The 12,317-nt window shown below is 49.0% G+C and overlaps 1 protein-coding gene across 1 annotated transcript in view; it reads right to left on the bottom strand.

The window, feature by feature from the left end:
• LOC137374915 (adhesion G-protein coupled receptor G7-like) overlaps window positions 1–12,317 on the bottom strand; it is an 85,257-nt gene that overhangs the window by 42,885 nt on the left and 30,055 nt on the right. The window contains exon 6 of the mRNA XM_068041501.1: window positions 8,657–8,820. Within this exon, the coding sequence (XP_067897602.1) occupies window positions 8,657–8,820 (164 nt within the window). The remainder of the gene's footprint in view (window positions 1–8,656; window positions 8,821–12,317) is intronic.

The raw sequence follows: 12,317 nt of genomic DNA, 5'->3' as shown, positions 1-12,317 counted from the left end.
ATCAAGCCAGGAGACCAACCCTGGTTCAATGAAAAGTGCAGGAGGGCATGCCAAGAGCAGCACCAGGCATACCTCAAAATGAGGTGTCAACCTGCTGAAGCTACAACACAGGACTATCTGTGCGCCAAACTGCGTAAGCAACAATGCGATAGACAGAGCTAAGCGATTCCATAACCAACGAATCAGATCTAAGCTCTGCAGTCCTGCTACGTCCAGCCATGAATGGTGGTGGACAATTAAACAACTAACTGGAGGACGTGGTTCCACAAATATCCCCATCCTCAATGACGGCGGAGCCCAGCACATCAGTGAAAAAGATAAGGCTGAAGCATTTGCAACAATTGTCAGCCAGAGGTGCCGAGTTGATGATCTATCTCGGCCTCCTCCTGAAGTTACTTAAGGTTGAGGAAGCAAGGATCAGACAGGGCTCTAGAGGGTTACAAGGTAGCCATGAAGGAACTGAAGCATGGACTTAGGAGATCTAGAAGGGGACATGAAAATATCTTGGCGGGTAGGATTAAGGAAAATCCCAAGGCGTTGCACACTTATGTGAGGAACAAGAGGATGGCCAGAGTGAGGGTAGGGCTGATCAGGGATAGTGGAGGGAACTTGTGCCTGGAGGAGATAGGGGAGGTCCTTAATGAATACTTTGCTTCAGTATTCTCTGGTGAGAGGGACATTGACGTTTGTGAGGACAGCGTGAAACAGGCTGATATGCTCGAACAGGTTGATGTTAAGAAGGAGGATGTGCTCAAATTTTGAAAGACATGAGGATAGATAAGTCCCCGGGGCCTGACGGGATATACCCAAGGTTATTACGGGAAGCGTGGGAAGAGATTGCCGCGCCTTTGGCGATGATCTTTGCGTCCTCACTGTCCACTGGAATAGTACCAGATGATTGGAGGGTGGCAAATGTTATTCCCTTGTTCAAGAAAGGGAATAGGGATAACCCTGGGAATTACAGACCAGTCAGTCTTACGTCGGTGGTGGGCAAATTATTGGAGAGGATTCTGAGAGACAGCATTTATGATTATTTGGAAAAGCATAGTTTGATTAGAGATAGTCAGCATGGCTTTGTGAGGGGCAGGTCATGCCTCACAAGCCTTATTGATTTCTTTGAAGATGTGACAAAACACGTTGATGAAGGAAGAGCAGTGGATGTGGTGTATATGGAATTTAGCAAGGCGTTTGATAAGGTTCCCCATGGTAGGCTCATTCAGAAGGTAAGGAGGCATGGGATACAGGGAAATTTGGCTTTCTGGATACAGAATTGGCTGGCCCATAGAAGACAGAGGGTGGTAGTAGATGGAAAGTATTCAGCATGGAGCTCGGTGACCAGTGGTGTTCCATAGGGATCTGTTCTGGGACCTCTGCTCTTTGTAATTTTTATAAATGACTTGGATGAGGAGGTGGAAGGCTGGGTTAGTAAGTTTGCCGATGACACGAAGGTTGCTGGAGTTGTGGATAGTGTGGAGGGCTGTTGCAGGTTGCAACAGGACATTGACAGGATGCAGAGCTGGGCTGAGAAGTGGCAGATGGAGTTCAACCTGGAAAAGTGTGAAGTGATTCATTTTGGAAGGTCGAATTTGAATCCGGAATACAGGCTTAAAGACAGGATTCTTGGTAGTGTGGAGGAACAGAGGGATCTTGGGGTCCACGTCCATAGATCCCTCAAAGTTGCCACCCACGTTGATAGGGTTGTTAAGAAGGCATATGGTGTGTTGGTTTTCATTAACAGGGGGATTGGGTTTAAGAGCTGCGAGGTTATGCTGCAGCTCTTTAAAGCCCTGGTTAGACCACACTTGGAATATTGTGTTCAGTTCTGGTCGCCTCATTATAGGAAGGATGTGGAAGCTTTAGAGAGGGTTCAGAGGAGATTTACCAGGATGCTGCCTGGACTGGAGGGCATGTCTTATGAAGAAAGGTTGAGGGAGCTAGGGCTTTTCTCATTGGAACGAAGAAGGATGAGAGGTGACTTGATAGAGGTGCACAAGATGATGAGAGGCATAGATAGAGTGGATAGTCAGAGACTTTTTCCCAGGGTGGAAAGGGCTATCACCAGGGGGCATAATTTTAAGGTGATTGGAGGAAGGTTTCGGGGAGATATCAGAGGTAGGTTCTTTACACAGAGAGTGGTGGGTGCGTGGAATGCGCTGCCAGCGGTGGTAGTAGAAGCAGATACATTAGGGGCATTTAAACGACTCTTGGATAGGTACATGGATGATAGTAGAATGAAGGGTAGGTAGTTAGTTTGATCTTAGAGTAGGTTAAAGGGTTGGCACAACATCGTGGGCTGAAGGGCCTGTACTGTGCTGTCCTGTTCTATGTTCTATGTTCTAAGTCTCCAGCATCACAGATGCCAGAATTCAGCCAAATCGATTCACTTTGCGTGATATCAAGAAACGTCTGAAGGCGCTGGATATTGCAAAGGCTGTGGGTCCTGACAATATTCCAGCAATAGTACTGAAGACCTGTGCTCCTGAACTTACCGCACCCCTAGCCAAGTTGTTCGAGTACGGCTACAACACTGGCATCTACCCATCAATGTGAAAAATTTCTCAGGTATGTCCTGCACATCAAAAGCAGGACAAGTACAACCCGGCCATCTACCGGCTCATCAATCTACTCTCAATCATCAGTAAAGTGATGGAAGGTGTCATCAATAGTGCTATCAAGCGGCACTTGCTGAGCAATAACCAGCTCAGTGACACTCAGTTTGGGTTCCGCCAGGGCCACTCAGCTCTTGACCTCATTCCAGCCTTGGTTCAAACATGGACAAAAGAGTTGAACTCAAGAGGTGAGGTGAGAGTGGCTGCCCTTTACATCAAGGCAGCATTTAATCAAGTACGGCATCAAGGAGCCCTCGCAAATATGAGGTCAATGGGAATCAGGGGGAAAACTCTCCGCTGATTGGAATCATATCTGGCGCAAAGGAAGATGGTTGCGGTTGTTGGAGGTCAATCATCTGAACTCCAGGACATCACTGCAGGAATTCCTCGGGGTAGGGTCCTAGACCCAACCATCTTCAGCTGCTTCATCAATGACCTTCCTTCAATCATAAGGTCAGAAATGGGGATGTTACTGATGATTGCACCACTCACAAATCCTCAGATACTGAAACAGTCCATTTAGTAAAGCAGCAAGACCTTGACAATATCCAGGCTTGGGCTGATAAATGGCAAGTAACATTCACGCCACACCAATGCCAATGACCATCTCCAACAAGAGAGAATCTAACCATCTCCCCTTGACATTCAATGGCATTACCATCGCTGAATCCCCCACTATCAACATCCTAGGGGCTACCATTGACCAGAAACTGAACTGGAGTAGCCATATAAATACCATGGCTACAAGAACAGGTCAGAGGCTAGGAATCCTGCAGCGAGTAACTCAACTCCTGACTCCCAAAGCCTGTCCGCCATCTCCAAGGCACAAGTCAGGAGTGTGATGGAATACTCTCCACTTGCCTGGATGGGTGCAGCTCCAACAACACTCAAGAAGCTTGACACCATCCAGAACAAAGCAGCCCGCTTGATTGGCACACCATCCACAAACATTCACTCCCTCCACCACCGACGCACAGTGACAGCAGTGTGTACCATCTACAAGATGCACTGCAACAACGCATCAAGGCTCCTTGGACAGCACCTTCCAAACCCACAGCCTCTACCAACTTGAAGGACAAGGGCAGAAAATGTATGGGAACACCACCTCCTGTAAGTTCCCCTCCAAGTCACACACCATCCTGACCTGGAACTATATCACTGTTTCTTCACTGTCGCTGGGTCAAAATCCTGGAACTCCCTTCCTAACAGCACTGTGGGTGTACCTACCTTACATGGACTGTAGTGCTTCAAGAAAGCAGCTCACCACGACCTTTTCAAGGACAATTAGGGATGAGCAATAAATGCTGGCCTAGCCAGCAATGCCCACATCCCATGAATGAATAAAAATACAAGTTGACCCCAATAGATGTACTGGTGCCACCTTTAAAGCACCGGAACACAGCCGAAGGCCTCCTGCAGTCAGCCAGCCATCCCCTGAAGCTCCAAAAAGCAGTGCAGCCCTGCCAGTAGGAGAAGGCCAAGAGGGCAATGAGACAGCCATAGTGAAGGCCAGCAGGAAGAGGTGCTTGTTGGCATGGCAGAAGGAAGATCCCTGGTGGCCCCACGGTTCAGTGTGTCTTCCTCCAGGCTACTCGGACAAGGTGGGAGGTCCTCTTCCCCAGGGACAGACGGAGGATACCTCCCACCTAACCAAGAAAGCCTGGACTGAGAATGCAGAGGAGATCAGCAGCCATGGGGTCATCCAGAGAACTTGGCTGCAGTGCCGTAAGTGCGTCAATAACCTTCTCCGTTCCACCAGGTTGAATACCCCATACCTGGGTTCCATTCGGGGTCAGCAAATAGGTAACTGTGATGATGTGGCTATTCTGGAGGGCGAGTCCACCATATTGGTGGCAATAGGGTGAGGCTGCAGTATCTCCTATGAAAAGAATGGATGCAGCTCCGTCAAGGGGCATGAGTCTGGCAGTAATGATCCTTGCGAGGCTGCTGCAGAGTGGCCTAATGCCACGTGTTCGAGTGGCCCCAAAGTCAGCAGCTAGGGTGTCAGCCACTTAGGCACTGTGTCTGTTCTTGTGGGGCTACTGATTTTCTCTTCCTTGTTCCTGTGGAAGAGGGCTCACAGTGCCAAAGAAAGGGCCCAGACCAGTGGTCGAGTCCCATTTCTAGCGATCCTAATGCCAATGGAAGAAGAACTCTTTCGCAGGCAGGGCAGCATGGCAGCTGCTCCATCACAGGCAGTGAGGCAAGAATGTGAATGCAAAAGGAAGGGTAGCCTTATAACTGGCAAGAAAGAACCTCAGATGAGCACAAGGGATGATCCTCCTGCGTTCTCCACTGTACATGCCTCGCTCTGAACAGCAGCCAATTCTGGAGGCTCATGTTTGGAAGGGCAAGACCCTTTGATCTTTCCGTTCTCCCACGCAAGTCAACCAGAAAAACACAGAGGTGCCATCTCCAGGAGACAGTCATCCACCTCTGAGGGGGAGGAGTTTTAGTTTTTTTTTTAGTTTTAGAGATACAGCACTGAAACAGGCCCTTCGGCCCACCGAGTCTGTGCCGACCATCAACCACCCATTTATACTAATCCTACACTAATCCCATATTCCTACCACATCCCCACCTGTCCCTACATTTCTCTACCACCTACCTACACTAGTGGCAATTTATAATGGCCAATCTACCTACCAACCTGCAAGTCTTTTGGCTTGTGGGAGGAAACCGGAGCACCCGGAGGAAACCCACGCAGACACAGGGAGAACTTGCAAACTCCACACAGGCAGTACCCAGAATTGAACTCGGGTCACTGGAGCTGTGAGGCTGCGGTGCGGTGCGGTGACCTTAGAGGGTGCAGCGTCACATCATTCCCCGCACCCTCCACCAGCAGACTTTCACGTTGGTAGATATGTGCACGCGCTTAGATTCTGGGTCACAACCTGGTGAAAACACCACACACACGCCTGACCAGCTGTCAGAGGCTATGACAGCTGAGGCCACTGACAGTCAGAGGACTGTGGGAGGCCAGGCCGATACTAAGCCCCAGGCTGATGACGTGCCTTTGCAGGTTCTGAAAGTTCAGCGTGGCAGAGATTCCAGAGGGTATGCACACCCCATCTCGGACAATGGAGGACTCCATCCCTATCATGAGTGCTGTCATTTCCCTCTTGTTTGCATGCATGGCCTCCTTTGTCAAGAGATTGGTGACTCTTCTTTACAGCCAGATGCAGCAGACCAGTCAGTGGATACTGGAGATGAATGCAGACCCGCATGCTATTGCCTTGTCCATGAGCTCAATGGAGCAGTGGCAAGGTGAGAAATGGTCAAACTGCCTGGAATTGTCACCAGATCCTCATTCATCTCAGGTTAACAGGGAGGTATAAGTGTGCATTGCAAGAGAGGAGGAGCAGCTGCCTTCTGCATCTGGGAACTCCCCTCAGCGCGCTCCTGCCGTGGACAGCGGCTCCTCAGCCCCTCTACCAGTGACACCAGCACCTCAGGTTGCCATGATGACAGAAGAGGTTCCTGCGTGTAGGAGCCCCTCAGCATGCTGAGCCCACCAAGCCTCTGGCAGCCAGAGGAGGAACGCCAAGGTCATCCCAGGCCCTGGGGTATCAAGGTCGGCAGATGCCTCCACCACAACTCGCAGCGAAGAGAGAGCACCACATAGGACCACTTGTCAAAGAATTAAGAAAGCACACTAGATGTGCGGGCTTCACGCGTGAATAGATACTTAAGGTGTTGCTGATTGTGTGTGCCAATTTCCACCTATTTTTGGAGGCCCTCTGGAAGTGCAGGAGTACCTTGGCTCACCCCAAGGGCTGACTGGGAGGAACCAGAGTGTTTTTGATCGTGCAGAAACACCAGGTGGCACTGGGCAAGGGAGCCTGGGCATGCAACCTTGGTAAACAGCAACAGTGAAGGGTGAAGGTGGACCTTTATTTGAAGGGTCAACTTAATTGTGTAGGTATGAGTGCCTCTCTGGCTCTCTGCACCTATGTCATTGTGCCTTCCATGTCTTTCAGGATGCTGTGGCTGGTCATTAGCTTCCTCATCAGTCTCCTCGTCTGAGGATGCCTTGCACTCCTCTATATCCTCATTGGCCCAAGCCTTCCCCACCCCGCCCCCCCCCCCACCTCTGTAGCGCCAAATTGTGCAGAGCACAGCAAACCACCATGACCTGGGAGAACCTTGCTGGGCCATACTGAAGTGCCCTACCGGAACAATCCAGGCATTTCAACCTCATCTTCAGAAGACCTATGGTCTGCTTGATTGTGGCTCAGGTCGTCGCATGGTTGGTGTTGTATTTCTCTTCTGCTTCCAGCCTAGGGTTCCTCACTAGAGTTAGTATCCAGCTCTTTAGTGGGTAGCCCTTGTTGCCAGGAATCCAACCATAAAGGCACACAGGGGGAGTGAAAAGCTCGGGCACCTGCGAGTGCCTGAGTATGAAGGCATTGTGGCTGCTTCGAGGGTACCGAACACACACCTGCAGGATGCACTGGTGGTTGTCGCAGACAAGTTGGACATTGATGGAGCGGAATCCCTTCCTGTTACTGAAGGTCGCTAGCTGGTCTGTGGGAGCCTTGATGGCCACATGTGTGCAGTCAATCACACCATGCACCTGAGGGAATCCAGTTATGGCTCCAAATTGTTTGGCTCTCTCAGACTTACTGTCCGGATTAGTGCGATAATGGATTTATTGGCTGGCCCTCCTGAAGAGGGCATCGGTCACAACCTCGATGCAGTGATGTGTGGTTCTCAAATGTGCTGGAGGCATGGAAATTAAGGGCCAAAGTGACCTCCACTAGTGCTGTCATCGGGTGACCACCAATGCCAATGGGGCTCAGTTCATCCGCCATCATGGCACAAAGATCTGTGACAGCTTCTCAACAGAGGTGCAGTCTTCAGCGACATTCTGTTCCAACACCTGGAGATAGCTCATCCTCTGTCTGCACACCCTTGTTACAGGGTATGTTCTTCTCCACGCTGGAGTTTTCTCGCAGTTCCCTCTGCAGCCTTCTGCTGCTTCTCACCCCAAGGCAGCCCCTGCATGTGGCCATGAGGTTGCTGCTGTCCACATCCCTGTGGCTGCACCTCTCTCCCTCTTACGTTTTCCTCCTCGCTGGAGGACCTGCCTCCTGAATGGATGATACCCATGGCAGGTGGACACTGCTAGCTTGAAGTGCCACTCCCCCAAATGCTTCCACCAACCACGCCACTCCACCCACTCTCAGCCTCCTTTCAATTTACCCAAGTGCCAGCAGCTTGCTTTTTACCATGTGCCTATTTTTCATGTGGTGCTTTTGGACAGAGCTGCTCATTACACTGCCATTAACACTCTCTTTGGACTAATGCTTTGTCTTTCATCACAGGCATTAACACTCGCTTTGCTTTTGTCCCATGACATCTTTGTTATTTAATCTCTCCAGCCCTCTGCCCCTTCACACACCTTCTCTTTTGTTCTCTTCCCCACCAACAACCACCGCCCCTCCCCCAGCACGACTTTCTTAAAACCTAATTCTTTTCCAGCCTTTGCCAGTTCTGATGAAGGGTCAATGACCTGAACTGCTGCCCCGTTGTTGCCCTCATATACCTGCCAAGGTTTTGACACCCCATTTCCCCTGCACTTTCCGGAAAATTAGAATGGGCCCATTAAATACGAGTCAATTGCCATTTTAATTACCTTAACTATATTTAATTGTCTTTTCTTCGAAACCACATACTGTTTCACTTGACTAGCTGTCTGCTGCTGATAAAATCTGGACCTGGCATGAGGGCCATTCCATGCGATTTCTCCCCCCCCCCACCTCCCCCACCTCCAAGGCCGTATGCAAAGGCACCAGAAAATGCCTGTTCTCATGTGGCTTGGTGTCATATTTTGTTTTATAATGCTCCTGTGAAGCACCTTGGACGCTTTATTACTTTACAGGTGCTATATAAATATAAGTTGTTGTTGTTTAAAGCCAACTAGTTTACTCCACTTCTGTTCAAAAAGTTCACTTCTAAGTTAGATGTAAGGCATTGTAATTGCACTGTTAATTGTCCATACTACGTTTTGTATTGCCTGTTATTATAGTTAATAATTATCTTACCTTATTTTTGAATGTTATTGTTACTGAGTCTTTAAGGTCACTAGGGTGTTCCGAGACAGAGCCAGATATTACTTGAGTCTTCAGCACAAAACTGTCTTTGTTTTTTGGAACTGGAAAGAATGAGGCGTCCTTATAGAGTACAAATCCAAAGCGAGCATCAGGCCCTGAATTCAGGGTGAGAAACAAACAGTAAGTTCTAATTGAATTGATTAGTAATTAGGAATTCTTTTATTCGTCCATGCATAAATCCCCTTTTAGGTCTCTAAACGGTCCCACTCCTCCTTTTACCACCCTTTTACTATTTATGGGCCCATAGAAAACTTATCCAGGGATGGTGGTGGAGGAGACTGGAATATGGCTGTAAGGTATGATTCAGTGAGTAAGACTATGTCAGGCTGTTGCTTGACTCGTCTGTAGGATTAGATTAGATTAGATTAGAGATACAGCACTGAAACAGGCCCTTCGGCCCACCGAGTCTGTGCCGAACATCAACCACCCATTTATACTAATCCTACACTAATCCCATATTCCTACCAAACATCCCCACCTGTCCCTATATTTCCCTACCACCTACCTATACTAGTGACAATTTATAATGGCCAATTTACCTATCAACCTGCAAGTCTTTTGGCTTGTGGGAGGAAACCGGAGCACCCGGAGAAAACCCACGCAGACACAGGGAGAACTTGCAAACTCCACACAGGCAGTACCCGGAATCGAACCCGGGTCCCTGGAGCTGTGAGGCTGCAGTGCTAACCACTGCGCCACTGTGCGGATGACTCTCCCAATTTTGGCACAAGTCCCCAGATGTTGGTGAGGAGGACTTTGCGGGGTCGCCTGGGCAGGGTGTGCCTTTGTTGTTTCCGGTGCCTTGGTTGATGTCAGGTGGGCCATCTGGTTTTATTCTTCTTTGACTTTTCTGTCGTGGTTTAATATAACTGAGTGGCTTGCCAGGTCAATTCAGAGGCCAGTTAAGAGTCAACCACACTGCTGAGGGTCTGGACTCACATTTGGCCAGACCAAATAAAGACAGCAGATTTCTTCTCCGAAAGGGCAAGAGTGAGGCAGATGGGTTTTTGTAACAATCTGGTAGTTACATTGTCATTATTAATGAGACCAGCATTTTATTCCAGATTTAATAATTGATTGACTTTGAATTAATTAACTGTATTTAATTCCCCCAGCTGCCATGGTGGGATTTGAACTCATGTCTCTGGACAATTAGTTCGGGCTTTTGGATTACTAGTCCAGTAACATTACCACCATGTTACCGTCAACAGACCATTTGTTAAATTAATCATGAAAGGCAGGATGTTGCCACTTCTGCTCCTCCTTCCAACACTTGATGTTTAAACTGTACAATTTAGACATTAATGGCATCATGGGTTTGCAAGCACTTAGAACATAGAACATAGAACAGTACAGCACAGTACAGGCCCTTCGGCCCACGATGTTGTGCCGAACCTTTAACCAACTCTAAGATCAAACTACCTACATACCCTTCATACTACTATCATCCATGTACCTATCCAAGAGTCGCTTAAATGTCCCTAATGTATCTGCTTCTACTACCACCGCTGGCAGCGCATTCCACGCACCCACCACTCTCTGTGTAAAGAACCTACCTCTGACATCTCCCCGAAACCTTCCTCCAATCACCTTAAAATTATGCCCCCTGGTGATAGCCCTTTCCGCCCTGGGGAAAAAGTCTCTGGTTATCCATTCTATCTATGCCTCTCATCATTTTGTCCTTCTTCTTTGGCCTTCTTATCTCGAGAGACAATGGGTAAGCGCCTGGAGGTGGTCAGTGGTGTGTGGAGCAGCGCCTGGAGTGGCTATAAAGGCCAATTCTAGAGTGACAGGCTCTTCCACAGGTGCTGCAGAAAAATGTGTTTGTCGGGGTTGTTACACAGTTGGCTCTCCCCTTGCGGTTTTGTCTTTTTTCCTGCCAACTGCTAAGTCTCTTCGACTCGCCACACTTTAGCCCCGCCTTTATGACTGCCCGCCAGCTCTGGTGAACGCTGGCAACTGACTCCCACGACTTGTGATCAATGTCACAGGACTTCATGTCGCGTTTGCAGACGTCTTTGAAGCGGAGACATGGACGGCCAGTGGGTCTGATACCAGTGGCGAGCTCGCTGTACAATGCATCCTTGGGGATCCTGCCATCTTCCATGCGGCTCACATGGCCAAGCCATCTCAAGCGCCGCTGACTCAGTAGTGTGTATAAGCTGGGGATGTTGGCCGCCTCGGGGACTTCTGTGTTGGAGATACGATCCTGCCACCTGATGTCAAGTATTCTCCGGAGGCAGCGAAGAGGGAATGAATTGAGACGTCGCTCTTGGCTGACATACGTTGTCCAGGCCTCGCTGCCATAGAGCAAGGTACTGAGGACACAGGCTTGATACACTTGGACTTTTGTGTTCCATGTCAGTGCGCCATTTTCCCACACTCTCTTGGACAGTCTGGACATAGCCTTTCCCATGCACTTGTTGATTTTTGCATCTAGAGACAGGTTACTGGTGATAGTTGAGCCCAGGTAGGTGAACTCTTAAACCACTTCCAGAGCGTGGTCGCCAATATTGATGGATGGAGCACTTCTGACGTCCTGCCCCATGATGCTCGTTTTCTTGAGGCTGATGGTTAGGCCAAGTTCATTGCAGGCAGCCGCAAACCTGTCGATGAGACTCTGCAGACACTCTTCAGTGTGAGATGTTAAAGCAGCAGCGTCAGCAATCTATGCCTCTCATCATCTTGTACACCTCTATCAAGTCACCTCTCATCCTTCTTCGCTCCAATGAGAAAAGCCCTAGCTCCCTCAATCTTTCTTCGTAAGACATGCCCTCCAGTCCAGGCAGCATCCTGGTAAATCTCCTCTGCACCCTCTCTAAAGCTTCCACATCCTTCCTATAATGAGGCGACCAGAACTGAACACAATATTCCAAGTGTGGTCGAACCAGGGCCTTATAGAGCTGCAGCATAACCTCGCGGCTCTTAAACTCAATCCCCCTGTTAATGAAAGCCAACACACCATACGCTTTCTTAACAACCCTATCAACTTGGGTGGCAACTTTGAGCGATCTATGGACATGGACCCCAAGATCCCTCTGTTCCTCCACACTACCAAGAATCCTGTCTTTAAGCCTGTATTTTGCATTCAAATTCGACCTTCCAAAATGAATCACTTCACACTTCTCCAGCTTGAACTCCATCTGCCACTTCTCAGCCCAGCTCTGCATCCTGTCAATGTCCCGTTGCAACCTACAACAGCCTTCCACACTATCCACAACTCCAGCAACCTTTGTGTCATCGGCAAACTTGCTAACCCAGCCTTCCACTTCCTCATCCAAGTCATTTATAAAATTCACAAAGAGCAGAAGTCCCAGAACAGATCCCTGCGGAACACCACTGGTCACCGAGCTCCATGCTAAATACTTTCCATCTACTACCACCCTCTGTCTTCTATGGGCCAGCCAATTTTGTATCCAGACAGCCAACGTTCCCTGTATCCCATGCCTCCTTACTTTCTGAATGAGCCTACCATGGGGAACCTTATCAAACGCCTTGCTAAAATCCATATACACCACATCCACTGCTCTTCCTTCATCAACGTGTTTTGTCACATCTTCAAAGAATTCAATAAGGCTTGTGAGGCATGACC

This window comes from Heterodontus francisci, chromosome 11, assembly GCF_036365525.1.
Source record: "Heterodontus francisci isolate sHetFra1 chromosome 11, sHetFra1.hap1, whole genome shotgun sequence".
NCBI classification, from domain to species: domain Eukaryota; kingdom Metazoa; phylum Chordata; class Chondrichthyes; order Heterodontiformes; family Heterodontidae; genus Heterodontus; species Heterodontus francisci.
The sequence above is the reverse complement of the archived record's forward strand: the minus strand, read 5'-3'. Positions and strand labels throughout refer to the sequence as shown.